Raw genomic sequence first — 15,385 nt, 5'->3', positions numbered from 1 at the left:
TCCTTGGTTGGAGAACTAAGATCCCACATGCCATATGGTGTGGCCAAAAGATTAAAAAGATTTCAAGGTTTGTATGTCCTTTTTGTATTTAAATGCATGTATACAATCAAAGTATTCTCTTCAGGAGTTATGTGGAATAGGTTCTTACTTTCTCCTCCTCCCTTCACCCCATAATTTTTATTCATTTGAAATACTGTTGAATCCGTTTGCTTCTCTTTGAATTGAGGTTTTCCTCTCATGTTGATTTAATTTTCTGAATACATAAAATGATTTCAAAAGTCAAAACTATAATAAAAGTTGCATTTATAAATGTCATTCCTTCCCTGACTCCCATTACTCATTTCCCCCACTCCTTAAAGTAATCAATTTCATTAATTTCTGGCTCACTCTTCCAGTGTGATTTGCCAAGATAAGCAGAAAAAGTGGAATGTTCCAAGAGTTTGCATGTCATCCTTGTTCAGGGGCTATTCTAATCTCTGTGTGGTTCCAATTTTAGTGTATGTGCTGCTGAAATGAGTACTTATATGCTTTTAGCAGTGGTTGGAAGTCAGAGTAGGTTGATGTAAGGGGATTCAGACAAGGGTAAGGAGGCAGGAGTCCCTGATTAAGAAGGCAGAGCAGTGTGGCCCACAGGACCATGGGCTTTAGAATCAAGCCTGTTTTCACTCTTGTTTCCATTTGTTTACATGCTGGGTGACACCTTAGACAAATCATTGTATGCCTTCTTTCCAATAGCAATATTAGCACCTACTTTATATGATTATTTGGGTATAAACTAATGATATATCTGCAATGTTTGAGAGTACCTATAATTGATAGCTAATATCTTAATAACAGCAAATCATCATATAATTAGGAGATGAGACTGATGGCAGAGAGATGTATTTAATAGTACTGCATGGTGCTCACACTAGAGGGGTTGGATAAGAGGGGTGGGAGCGAGGTCTAAGAGGGAGGGGTATATGTATACTGATGGCTAATTCATGTTCTTGTATGGCAGAAATCGATACAACATTGTAAAGCAATTGTCCTCCAATTAAAAACAAATTGAAAAAAAATAGTACTGCATGCTGCTGCTGCTGCTAAGTCGCTTCAGTTGTGTCCGACTCTGTGCGACTCCATAGGCAGCAGCCCACCAGGCTCCCGCATCCCTGGGATTCTCCAGGCAAGAACACTGGAGTGGGTTGCCATTTCCTCTCCAATGCATGAAAGTGAAAAGTGAAAGTGAAGTCGCTCAGTCATGTCCGACTCTAAGCAACCCCATGGACTTCAGCCTACCAGGCTCCTCCGTCCATGGGATTTTCCAGGCATGGTTCTCCTAAATGAGCCTCTTCAGGTGGAGAGACAGCAGACTTACATATCTGTAACTTTTGTACCCAAATGTTAACATTTCCCAGGAAAAAGTGTATAAATAACTTAATCAGAAAAATCATAGTATATTTACAACTAACTTTGCAAATTCCTAACATAGTGTAATACTAGAGTTGGGGTACATTTTCTATAACGGGTCAGATAGTGAATATTTTAGGCTTTTTTAAAATTTAGGGTCATACAGTTTTTGTTGCAACTACTCAACTTGACATTGTAGCACAAAAGTTATATACAATACTTAATAAATATAGATGTCTTCCAGTGAAACCTCATTTATGGACACTCTAATTCAAATTTTGTATAATTTTTGCATGTCATAGATATTATTTTATTTTTTCCTGACCACCAAAAAAGGTAAAACCATTTGTAACTCATCAGTTGTATAAAAGCAAGTTGTAGACCATACTCAACCTGTGAACCATTGTTTGCTGATTCCTAGTTTAAGTGAAGAGAATACTTTTAGATTCAAAATAAAGATAAGGCCTTTACCATGCAATTAAGACATGAAAATCTAATTGACTTTGAATTAAAGTAACTTATAAATAACCACAGAATGGTCATTTTCAGAATGTCTTCATATAGAAATCTTCATGATTTGAGGTACTTTTACTTTATTAGAACTAAATCACATTTTAGCAAGATCCTCTAAGAAATACGGTATTCATTTATTTCTAACATTTTGATTGTTTAACCATCCAGAACTAATAATTAGTAAGGTTGGACATGTACAAGGTCAAGAGGTGTGGGGGGTTCTGGGATGGGAGCTAGGATCTCTGAGAAGAGGTATGTACAGTGAGAGTATAAGTGGTGAGAAGTGGTGATCTGAGAAAAGAGGTAACATTGAGATCTGGAGGCCTTGCTTGATACAGATGAAGAACAGCTTAGTAGAGGTAAGAAAAAGTAAAGTAGGAGGGTGGGAGTTGTTAAAGAATCAGAGTTCAAAGATGATAGTTCATTTTTTTCTAGCTTTATTGAGGTATAGTGGAAAGTGGAGTCGCTCAGTCGTGTCCGACTCTTTGCCACCCCATGGACTGTAGCCTACCACGCTACTCCATCCATGGTATTTTCCAGGCAATAGTACTGGAGTGGGCTGCCATTTGCTTCTCCAGGGATCTTCCCGACCCAGGGATTGAACCCGGGTCTTCCTCATTGTAGGCAGACGCTTTACCATCTGAGCCACCAGGGAAGAACACCATGTAGATTTAAGGTGTACAGTGTGCTGATTTGATACACTTATGTGTATTAAAATGACTATCAAGGTGATAGGATACATAAGCTGGGATAACTACAAACTCAAACTTTAATCCTGAGGTCAGAAGACTTTGGATTCTTCATCTGACTTTTCTTTCTTTCTTAACCAGCCATGTGGTCTTGAGTTAGTTAGATCTGGGTTGATTGGGAGTGTTTTGAGGAAAGAGCATGATGTCTTATAATTATACTACCTCTGTTTGAAACCCAGTTTGCTTGCTTATGAGCTATGCTTCTTTGATTAAGCAGTGTCATTGTTGTGCTTTGAGGTCCTCATTCACTAATGGAATATTAAACATTCCCTCCCAGGCTTATTAGGACTAAATGAAATAACTATGTACAATTTTTATTTGAATGTTTATTATTATGAACAAGGTTTGAGGTCAGTATTTGGAGGGTCAGTAGCAGAGACTCAAAGTTGCTGACCATGAGGGCAAGATCAGCTCAGACAACCTTGAATGAACGCTTGCGACTTTGAGGATGGTAGAGTGCCATCCTAGAGTTCTGATATGTGATGAGAAGATAGAGTTTTGTAATTATATGGGATGAATTTATAGAAGTTAATATAATAATGATCTGAAATATTTGGGAACTTCTAAGTTTAATAATATTGTAAATCTTATCTTCTAAAAAATATTTAAAGTTGTCTTTACATTTTGTAGCATCAAACTCTAAAGCCTGATGACAGAAAGTTCCAAGTGTTATAGAGAATGATATTAAGTGACTCAGCAAATATAAATATAGAATTAATACCTCTTTTTTTCTCCGAAGTCCTTTGTGCCTGAGCAGCACTTTTAGCAATATTTTTAACCCACATCAAGTTATGGTATGATTATTAAAGTATAATAGATTACAGAAGCTTGTCTCAGTTGCTACCTCATTCTTTATTCTATACTTAGGAAGTTGGGGTTCAGGTAACCCAAATAATATAGCATCAGTGTCTCCCACTTTGCTTCTACATATGATTCACCTTATGATACCCTTCTCCAAGTTTCTTATGTTGGTTTTCCTCTCTCTTTATCCCAGATTCTTATCTGCTGGCTCTGATGATTACCTATGCTTTGATTTTTCTCTTGCTCACCTGGATTCTCACCTTGCTGCCTGCTGACTTCTGGTAATTGTCTTTCCACTCTCTGGACACTGATCTGGCTACCTGTGGCTACTCATAGGCTCTGGTTACCCTATATTCTGTTACTCTGCCCTTCATTTACTGGTTTGATTCATAGTTGTCTTTAAAATCTTTCAGTTTTATATAATGCTTATTTTATAAATAAAATGACAACAATAAGTCTTAAAAATGAAAAATATGTGGAGCTGAAATTTGTATAATGTAGGTCATCAAAGGAAAAATAGGTTCAAGATGTATCAAGAAATAAATTAGAATAAAAATTAAGAATGAGTTATAGATTTTCACATTCTCCAATGACTTAAAAATGGTGAGATGACAAAATATTAATTTTTTTCTTTGTTTCTTAAGCTCTAGTCTTTTGTTTAATTTCACTTATGTTTCTATGACAGTTTAGAAACTCCAATTGTACTGAGTGGTATCATGTGTTGTGGTTACCCTTGTTTGTTTCTGTAGCTTGTAAGTTGAATATGGATTTACTAAAGAAAATATTGTCAGATTATGAAATTTCAAGGCTTTTTGCTTTATAATTAATTACTTGTAATGATAATAATTTCCACTTGAATTGGCATTATTGTATCATTTGCATAAAGCATTTTAACAGTTATTACAGTGAACATAGCCATGTTCTTGAAATTGGGTGATAAAAAAGAAACCTACTATAGGATTTGGTATATTGTAATAAAGTTTAAAAATTAAAAATGACTAGCCTTCCTAGGTTAGTCTTCTACAACTTGTTTTTTCTTGTGACAATATTATGGAGATGCTAGGGTACATGGGATCAGTTTTTCTCTTAACTCTTGGACACAAGGATCAATCCTCTACTGACTCAGAAGATGTTGTTATTCTACCTGATAAAAATGCAGGATACACACAGATCTATTACACAATAACAGCTGCTGCTGCTAAGTCGATTCAGTCGTGTCCGACTCGGTGCGACCCCAGAGACGGAAGCCCACCAGGCTCCCCCATCCCTGGGATTCTCCAGGCAAGAGTACTGGAGTGGGGTGCCATTGCCTTCTCCAACACAATAACAGCAGCCCCTAATAATTCTATCGGGTCATTCTCAAAAAGGATTTGTGATGCCCAGGGCAGATTGTGGCCTGCATTTTGCCGTGTTCTTCAATGCTGTTGAAGAGTTTATATATCTTCTGCTGGGTTGTTACCTGTGTAGAGTTTTGTGGAAGTTCTTGTCCCTAAAATTCTTTCAGAAATTATTAGTATTATTTTAGGGAGTCTTACGGAGAACGCAGTGGCACCCCACTCCAGTACTCTTGCCTGGAAAACCCCATGGACGGAGGAGCCTGGTAGGCTGCAGTCCATGGGGTCGCTGGGAGTTGGACACGACTGAGCGACTTCACTTTCACTTTTCACTCTCATGCATTGGAGAAGGAAATGACAACCCACTCCAGTGTTCTTGCCTGGAGAATCCCAGGGACAGGGGAGCCTGGTGGGCTGCCGTCTATGGGGTCGCACAGAGTTGGACACGACTGAAGCGACTTAGCAGCAGCAGCAGCAGGGAGTCTTACATCTCATTTTGAAAGTCTGGACTATTGATGTGTTGTTTTCATACCTGTGATAGGAGGGAATGGTAACCTGCTTCAGTATTCTTGCCTGCCTGGTGGGCTACAGTCCACAGGGTCACAAAGAGTCAACAGGACTGAGGTGACTTAGCACACACGCACATACCTATGATAGAGTTGCTGCTGCTGCTTCTGAGTCACTTCAGTCGTGTCTGACTCTGTGTGACCCCATAGACAGCAGCCCACCAGGCTCCCCTGTCCCTGGGATTCTCCAGGCAAGAACACTGGAGTGGGTTGCCATTTCCTTCTCCAATGCATGAAAGTGAAAAGTGAAAGTGAAGTCGCTCAGTCGTGCCCGACTCTTATCAACCTCATGGACTGCAGCCCACCAGGCTCCTCCATCCATGGGATTTTCCAAGCAAGAGTACTGGAGTGGGGTGCCATTGCCTTCTCCCATTATAGAGTTAGGAAATACCAATTTGACATTTCTACTTGGGTCCTAAGTTCTCCTCACCTGAAATATATAAATAAAAAGTGATATGTAAATGAAAATCCTTCTCATTGGCTCCCCGGTGGTGACTACACCTATCTACTACATATCAATTTTCTTGGTTAAGGTTGTACTAATTCTTGTCTTGGCTTTGTAACTAGGGTTTAAAGAATGTAGTCAATAGAAAAAGCTCAAGCTTTATTCTGATGTAATGTACCTTAGTGATTGAGCAACAACAATAACAATGGGTCTCATGTTGAAATGATTCAACAACAATTTTAGGTAGGTATTGTGCTAGGCACAGGGCGTGCGATGGTGAATAAGAGCATCTCTATCCCCAAGGATATTACAGTTCAGTAGTGGAGTTTGTTGTTGTTTAGTTGCTAAGCCATGTCCAACTCTTTTACCAGCCTGTGGACTGTAACCCTTCAAGCTCCTTTGTCCATGGAAAAGTGGAGGCTGACAAGAAAATGGAAAGTTGCACTGTGGTCTGTTGAACTTGGCAAGTTGCTTGATCTTCCTGATCTAAGACATGAGACTCTCATAAAGGTTGTTAAATGAGATCGTGACTGTAAAGTGCTTAGCTTCGAGCTCAGCACATGTAGCAGAAAGTACTACAGAGGCATGAGATTAGGCACCTTGCCTAATCTTGGAGGAATGGGCTGGCAGTTGTCAGGAAAAGCTGCTCAGAGGAGATGGTGACCTGATGGAGCTGAATTCTGAATGACAAAAAAGAATGTTTGGGAGCAGGATGCTTATCTTTGTTGTTTGGTCTTCTCTGTCTTTAACTGAACATTAAGCTGCATGGATGGGTTTTTGTCAATATATTATACATAATGTCTTAAGAGCTTGAAAAGTAGTGTTGCATGTTGCTATTTTTTTATTATTACCCTTAATTTTCTTTCAGAGAATTAAAGATGACAGCATAATTGATTCAGTTAAAACAATCTGTGTGGGGGATCACATTGAAGCCATCAATGGAGAAAATATCGTTGGGTGGCGTCACTTTGATGTTGCTAAGAAGTTAAAGGAACTAAAAAAAGAGGAACTCTTTACCTTGACATTAATAGAACCTAAGAAGGCCTTCGGTAAGTCATTTTAGCTTATCTTTCTCAGGGAACTGAGTACTGTGATATGGTGTCATGTGCTTTTGAATATCAGTTAAGAACATAGGAAATGATAGACAACTCTACTTATAAGGAAAACAAACATAAAAGGAGAAAAAAAATGCTTAGAAGAACATTTTCTTAAAAGGGCATTTGGAGTTATGAAGTCTAATGTCTAGTGACTATGAATTTGTTCCAAGCTCGAAGAACAGCACACTGCATTGATTCATCTTGCTGAGCAGGGAGATGTTTGACTGAGCTCTCTAAACAGTAGTAACTGTCATTCAAGGACCTCAGTAGCAGAAACTGTAGTTACACATAGAATTGGTATTTAAAGTAGCTATCTAGTCTATTTTAAATACTTCCTTCAATACTTTTCCTCCACTGGCATTTTGAACTTGGCAGCATGGAATGGTAGGGAACTGCTTCTGCTTTGGTGTGGCATCTGTACTCGCTTGGTTTTAGCCATGGCAGCTGTGTTCCAACTGTTGTTCAAACCCCCAGGGCCATCTCATCTACAGGAAAATGTGCCAGCCTCTCTCTCTCACTACCCTTAATCACAGCACTATTTTAATGAGCCAAATGATGGCCTAGTGTTCATCAGTGTTAAAATATCTTCAGCAGAATCATCCTAGGCCTGCCCTTACTCATCCGTGACTCCACCTACCTTATGTTCTTTCGTCTATCGCACAACATAAAGATTCCTTATAGTTTGTTTCCAGTGTCTGTTTTCTCAGGGCAGTTAATGACAGTGATGGGAGAATGTGGCAGGTCTGGGCAATTTTATTTCCCCACCCTTAACAAGTAAGGGGCAGATCCTAGCCATATGAAATTGAAAAAATTTCTCTGGCTTCCAAGTGGTTCTGTGCCATGTAATAGAAATGTGGTGTAGGTGGCATTGCTTGTGGGAGACAGAGTTCCAAGAAGATGTCAAAAAAGGATGTCTTCTGCCCTTGCTGCTCCGGGAGAGGCCATTCTAGGAACTACTGCTGCAGATACCATGATTCTAGATGGTGTATTATAGCATCTGAGCTCACTTACCACAGAGGAAGGTGGGCCAGCACTCAGATTTCCATCTAGCAGCTCCTTCTTTTTTCTTTTTTTCACTTAAAAAAACCTTTTATTTTGTATTGGAGTATAGCCAATTAACAATGTTGTGATAGTTTCAGGTGGACAGCAACGGGACTCAGCCACACATATACATGTATGCATTCTCCCCCAAACTCCTCTCCCACCTGGGCTGCCACATAACATTGAGCAGAGTTCTCTGTGCTGTACAGTAGGCCCTTGATGGCTATCCAGTTTAAATATAGCACTGTGTACATGTCGATCCCAAACTCCCTATTTTTCCCCCCAATCCTTTCCCCTGACAATGATAACTTTGTTCTGTAAGTCTGTTTTTGTTTTGCAAATAACTTTATTTGTATAATTTCTTTTTAGATTCCACATATAAGGGATGTCATATGATATTTCTCTGTCTTGGACTTACTCCTCTCAGTGTGACAATTTCTAGGTCCATCCATGTTGTTGAAAATGACATTATTTCGTTCTTTTTAATGGTTGGGTAATATTTCATTGTATATATGTACCACATCTTCTTTATTCATTCCTCTGTCGATGGACATTTAGGTTGCTTTCATGTCTTGGCTATTGTAAACAACGTTAGCAGCTCCTTTTGAAATGGCTTTGTTTAGTAACCAGCTTCCCAGACATCATAGTATATAGAATGATAGGACGTAGGCAGTTTGAGATAAATAGTATTTGATTTAGGTTCTTTGTAAATCTAAGTTTTTCTCTTAGAACAATTCAAGTAATATAGTTTCTTTCTACATTTATCTCTACCACAATCTATTTTCCAGAGTTAATCTCTTCCTATTTTTCCTTGTCTGCATATAAATTTTGTGGTCTCTGTGTTTTTTTAGTAGAGAGTTGCTGATACACCTTAAGTTGGATGTTAGGTTGATAATAGTCTTGGATGTTACACAGAGGTCATTGTATTTAGCTATTCCTGCTCTATGATTCGGAGAAGGCAATGGCACCACACTCCAGTACTCTTGCCTGGAAAATCCCATGGACGGAGGAGCCTGGTAGGCTGCAGTCCATGGGGTCGCTAAGAGTCGGACACGACTGAGCGACTTCACTTTCACTTTTCACTTTCATGCATTGGAGAAGGAAATGGCAACCCACTCCAGTGTTCTTGCCTGGAGAATCCCAGGGATGGTGGAGCCTGGTGGGCTGCCGTCTATGGGGTCGCACAGAGTTGGACACGACTGAAGCGACTTAGCAGCAGCAGCAGCAGCTCCATGATTAGAGTTTTCCTTCAATATTTGAGACACATGTGTAGATAGTTGGTGTACTTCACTGCCTTACATGCCTGCAATGGCTGAACCTGGTCTTTGCTTCATGTGAATTCCATGGACAAATTTGAAAAGGACAATGAATAGGTTTTTCCTAATGAGGTTATGTTATTTTGGCAGCTCACATTCTGGTGATAAAGGTTAAGGTACCTAGAGATTGATTTGGGAGCAGTAACAAGTTTTTGTTTTCCAAGGTTTCAAAGGCAGCTTCACTCAATTTAACCCAAATTATACCTGCTGGTCTATATGCATTTTCTACTCTGTTGATTGATCTTTGCCTCTGGGCTCTAGCCTGGGGTCTTTTAGAATAGGACTGGTTTCTCTGCCTAGCTTTGAGCCCTTAATTTTGGTGCCTTTCTTTTTTGCCTCTTGGATAAAGGCAATTCATTTGTTTCTCATCCTGTGACCTTTTTCCAGCACTTAGCTTTTTGCTGGGAAGGCAGTATACATCAGGAGGTTCATGGGGGACCAGTCTTGGCCCCATTTTCTCCATCCCAATCTTATCTTTCACTATGTTTCCTTCCCGCCTGTGTTTTTCTAGCATTTTCATTGATGAATTGATTCAAATGTAAAGTTCTTCATGATTATCTGACTCTCTGTCATCTTGGATTCCTACCAGGAGAAAGGGCCAGTCTAGGTAAGGCAGAATTTTATAGCTTCAGCCAAGATGACCTAAGTCATTTCTGGGACTTTACCAAAAGCTGTCAGAAATAGCCACACACTCCAGTGTCTTGACGTTTTCCTACCAACTTCCCAACAATTTAGCTGGGGAAGGCATGTGGACTGTGTCCCAAAATACAGGAGGGAATAATGTAGTTGGCAGCGATGTGCTTACACAGCAGATACGATGAGCTGCTGATGAGGAACTCCTTGCTGCCCACTCTATTTCTGTATTTTACGTTCACCACTACCAACACCCAACGTCTGGGGTCCATATATGTGTCCAGATTCTTTGAGAGCTACACAATAAGCACTTTCTAATGTTAGGAAATGTCAGTTTTTGGAGAGACTATCAGTTTGGTCTCAGAAACAAAGACAGTTCAATCAAGTCTTGGAAAGGTAGGAACCAAGCCTGTTTCAGGGATGTATGAACCAGGAACCCTTCATGCTGCTGCTGCTGCTAAGTCACTTCCAATGTATGTATCTTTAGGTTACTCCAATTAGGATTCAAATTCCTTGGAGGGGGAGTTTATTAGGTCATATGTCCATCTTGATAGCAGAGAAGGCAGGCTACTTAACTGACAGGTGAACAGTGAAGGGGAGGAACTTTCTTTTTGGGTAGGAAAAGGCAGATTTCCATGCCTTTAAACCATTTCTTTGGAGAAGGCAGTGGCAACCCACTCCAGTACTCTTGCCTGGAAAATCCCATGGACGGAGGAGCCTGGTAGGCTGCAGTCCATGGGGTCGAGAAGAGTTGGGCATGACTGAGCGACCTCACTTTCACTTTTCACTTTCTTGCATTGGAGAAGGAAATGGCAACCCACTCCAGTATTCTTGCCTGGAGAATCCCAGGGACAGGGGAGCCTGGTGGGCTGCCGTCTATGGGGTCACACAGAGTCGGGCACGACTGAAGTGACTTAGCAGCAAACCATTTCTTTAAGCTGTTACACGTCTTTTAGGTAAAGAAGTGTTTGTTTTCTTTTGACTTTGATTCTAGCCATGCATGATGCTATCAGTCTGAGCATATCAGAATGAGTCTGGAGAGAAAGAGAATATTGTCAACTGGCTTTAGGTGTCCAATCTTAAGGATTTTATTATTCCACTAAGTGTTGGGTTCTGTATAAATGGCTCTTTAGTACAGGGCCATCTGGAGACCATGACAATATCAAGCTCTCTTTCAGGGAAGGGCTAAAACTCTTCTTGATGCTGGCCACCAAACTTGGAAGGGGCTTCACTCCGTAGATTTGGACTGCACTCCTGGAAGACCCTTCATTTATATATTCCACAAATAATTTGAAAATCGGCTGTGTTCCAGGTACTCTGCTAGGCATGGCAGATATTAAGAAAGAAGACTTAATGTATAGCTCCTGCCTTTTGAGGCACTCACAGTCTAGGAGGCTGTCATGGACTGAATCATGTCCCCCTAATATTTGTATGTTGAAGTCCTAGTCTCCAGTACCTCAGAATGTGATTATATTTGGAGATAGGATCTCTAGTGAGGTGACTAAGTTAAAATGAGGTCATCAGAGTGGCTCCTGGTGCAATATGACTGGTGTATTTATAAGAAGAGGAAATTTGGACATGGAGGCACATAGAGGGAGAATACCATGTGAACATAAAGACAGCCAAATGCAAACCAAGGAGATAGACCTCAGAAGAAAGTGACCCTGGCAACAGACTTCTAGCTTCCATAACTGTAAGAAAACAAGCTTTTGTTGTTTAAGCTATGTGGTTCTTCATTGTGATAGTGCTGGGAAATTGAGGCAGAGGCCAATAAGCAAAAAAAAAAAAAAAAAAAAGAAAGAAAGAAAGAAAATATAGTGCAATTTCTTTTACTATGGCAGTAGATCTTGGACTTCCTGACAATATAGAAGGTATAGGTAAGGTATCTTAGCAGTTCTTTGGCCCTGGGCAGATGGTAAGAATATACTGATATGTTTTCATTTAACAAATAATTGAGTAATTAGCATACAATGGTCTTAGGGTACAAGTTTGCTGGGGTAATAGTCATTGTTTATTGAGAGCCTCCTGTGTGTTCCATTACCACACTACATAATTGGTATATCCATAAATAAGACCAGTTCTTGCCTTCAAGAAACTCATATTTAGTGGGAAGAGACAGATACAAAAAATTTCAATAAAGGATGTTGGAAGTGATAGAAGGTACTGGAGGTCTTAAAGATGGGATATATCAAACCAACCAAGGAGTTTAGAAAAAGCTTCCTGGAGAAGGAATTTGAGCTGAATCTTAAGAGGCTGACTCAGAGAACAAATTAGACAAGGTTGTCCTAGGAAGTAGGACTAGAATAAGCAATGTGCAGAATCACAGAGCAGTGTTGTGTATCTCAGAATATGATGTCTTGGGGGTGTGATTAGAATAGAGGTTCTGGTGGTGGTGTGGCAAGAGAAGAAGCTCAAGAGTCACTGTGACCAAATTATCAAGGGCCTTATGTATGCAGCTAAAGGGTGGACAGTGGAGAACCACTGGGGGGTTAGGCAGTGGAGAACCTTAATGAGACTTGGATTTTAGATAGGTATTTTGGAGACGTGTCAGAAGGTAGGGCATGATTTAGAGGTCAGGAAATCAATAAAGACTGTTGTGTTGAGAAGAAGAAAGATGAAATCCTGAATGAAGGCAGTACCAGTAGGTATGGAGATAAGAAATGGTTCCTTGGAACAGACAGTAGTGTGCTGGAGCCATTCATACCCATCTGTTTCAATTCCGTGTTCAGTGGCATCAAGTTGGTTGCTTGAAATTGGCCCTGGGTGGGTGTTTACATCATGGAAATAGGCAAGTGCTGCAAGTCAGGGCTGCTGCTGCTTTTTTTTTTTTTTTTTAATTTGGAAGGTTGATTGTCAAACATTTACCTGCATACCACTGAATGTTTGTTTGCCCCAGGTCATAGTTGAAGAATGCAGGATCTTCCATCTTCACTGTGGCAGTGGGATCCTTAGTTGTAGCCTGTGGGGTCTAGTTCCCTGACCAGGGATCGAACCCAGGGCCCCTGCATGGGATCACCAACCACCACTGAATATTAAGAACATAGACTTGGTAACCCATTGGATGTAAAGATAAAGGAAAAGAAATCGCAAATTGTGACTCACAGATTTGTGGATTGTGTGTTGCTATTCTTTGAGAGGAGGAAAACTGGAAAAGAAAGATTTAGGTGAGGAGACAGGGAAAAGAGATTGTAATTACAGTGCAATTTTGAGTCTTAAGAGTTTGAAATCTGTGGGGCAATTCAGCTGGCTATCTGTAAGAGGTAGGTGAGCATTTAGAATTGGGACCTACAGAATGGGATTTCTGAGTACTTTGAATCCATGGAAATAAAATCCAGTTACTCAGAGTAATAAGAGAAAAATGACAAGACCAGAGCTGTGGGGGAACCCTGCATTTAAGGACTAGAAAGAATAGTCAGCACAGTGAGGAATGGCTGGACATGGAGAAGCCAGTGTCTGGCTGGCCTTTACCCAAGCACTCAGGAGCAAGTCACTTGTCCCAAGAACAGATGCGCCATTGCAGTTTTCCTAACTTGGCTGTGGGGCTCTGAGGGAGGAATAATGGCTATTATTATAAAACATACCCTCAGAATCTCCTCTGCTGGTTTAAATCACTGTTTTCAGCTAGTAGGTCTCAACCAGTGTGTTGAGAACACAAAATAGAATAGAATTGGAAATTTCATAGTGCTTTGTGCCTAGTAAGGGTAAGTGTTTGGTTTCAATGTTTTCATATATGCATATATGTGTATTTCGGTTAGGTCTGTATTTATGGGTCATGATATAATGTATATGGGCTTCCCTGGTGGCTCAACTGGTAAAGAATTTGCCTGCAATGCAGGAGTCCCCAGTTCGATCCCTGGGTTGGGAAGATTTTTCAGGGAGGGGATAGGCTACCCACTCCAGTATTCTTGGGCTTCCCTGGTGACTTAGACCGTAAAGAATCTGCCTGCAATGCAGGAGACCTGGGTTCATTCCCTGGGTTGAGAAGATCCCCTGGAGGAGGGCATAGCAACCCACACCAGTATTCTTTCCTGGAGAATTCCCATGGACGGAGGAGCCTGGGGGACTACAGTCCATGAGGTTGCAAAGAGTCAGACACGACTGAGTGACTAAGCGCACGCGCACACACACACACACATTATATATATATATATATTTCTCACTTTGTATCACAGTAGCAACTGGCTTAAATGACTCCCTTGTTAAAACCTTGCAATTTAATGGGAAATCTTATTCATACCTAACATGGTTTCTCCTGGTCAGCTGCTTTCAGATCCAAATTTTCCTCCTTCTAGCTAGGAGTTGATGGCAGCCTTCCCAGTCCTTATCAAGTAGCGGCTGGAATGCCTCTAGTGGTAATTTTTTTTTTTTTTTTTAGGGCATGGCTCACTTCCTTTCCTCTTTTGCCAGTGAAAAGGAACATGTCTCTACAATGAGCTCAACCCTCCAGAGTCTGCCCTATAAACCTAAGTTTCCCAAGGCTATGAAAATTCATTCTTCCATTTAACTGGCTTTAGGATCAGACTTGCTCAACTAGTTTATTTTCCTATGAGGTCTTTAGTAAATATTATGAGACTTTGATTCAGTTTTATTTAGATGAGTCTCCACTTCACTTATCCTGGAGAATTTCTTTACTTTGTTATTGTTGCCCTTTATGGAAAGAGGTTTGTGGAAGGAGGTCTAAAATATTTCTGTGAAGTGTTTTGAAAACCAAAAAGGGAGTTGAAAGAATGTGTGCCTCCTAAAGCATTGATAGTCTTTGTTTTGAGGTTAGATTTTGTTACAGATCTCTGGGCTCTGTCTTCTTTTAGAGACCTCATTTCTGTGCTGTGTGCCCATCAGAATAGGATGTTCAGTATGTGAAGTACGTCCGAGTCCTTTGAGTCATTCACAGCTGGAAAACTCGGACCTCATCTTTGTGATTCAGCCTAACGGATGTGTTCATTTTCAAGGACTAAGTCTATTTGCTATTAAGGGAAACTCTATGACTTTTTAGATAGACACTTCAAACACTTAAAAAATAATTTCTATTATTCATGGTATTTTGAGTGAACATTATTCAAGCAACAGTGCTTTTGGTACTTTTATATGTACTAAGGAATATGTTGCTAAAGGGACACCAAAGTGTAAGTAGTTAAATCCGTAGACTCTGCCACATCTGGGCTGTGTGTTAATATGATATTGGATGAATTAATCTTTCTGTGTTTTGGTTTCCTTCCACAAAAATAAAGCTCATAGCATCAACAACATTGGGCTGTTGTGAGGATTAAATGACTAAACACGTGAAAATAATCGTAGAATAATCCCTGCTGCATAGAAGTGTTTGGTAAAAGTTAGCTGCTAGTATTACTGTTATCTTGAAGGTATAGCCCTTTCTTTAAGGAGTAATTTTATTTTATTTTGAAAACTATTTATTTATTTGGCCACTCCAGCTCCTAGTTGCAGCATGTGGGATCTTTGATCTTTGTTGCAATATGTGGGATATTTAGTTGCAGCCTGGGGGA

General features: G+C 40.2%; 1 protein-coding gene and 1 non-coding gene across 2 annotated transcripts in view; one reads left to right on the top strand and one right to left on the bottom strand.

The window, feature by feature from the left end:
• GIPC2 (GIPC PDZ domain containing family member 2) overlaps positions 1–15,385 on the top strand; it is a 99,603-nt gene that overhangs the window by 34,463 nt on the left and 49,755 nt on the right. The window contains 1 exon segment of the mRNA NM_001080279.1: positions 6,666–6,846. Within this exon segment, the coding sequence (NP_001073748.1) occupies positions 6,666–6,846 (181 nt within the window).
• On the bottom strand, positions 417–520 carry LOC112446078 (U6 spliceosomal RNA). The gene has a single exon (XR_003034156.1). It is a non-coding gene; the product is annotated as a U6 spliceosomal RNA (small nuclear RNA).

The sequence above is a fragment of the Bos taurus genome, chromosome 3 (genome assembly GCF_002263795.3).
Source record: "Bos taurus isolate L1 Dominette 01449 registration number 42190680 breed Hereford chromosome 3, ARS-UCD2.0, whole genome shotgun sequence".
Taxonomy (NCBI): Eukaryota; Metazoa; Chordata; class Mammalia; order Artiodactyla; family Bovidae; genus Bos; species Bos taurus.
The sequence above is the reverse complement of the archived record's forward strand: the minus strand, read 5'-3'. Positions and strand labels throughout refer to the sequence as shown.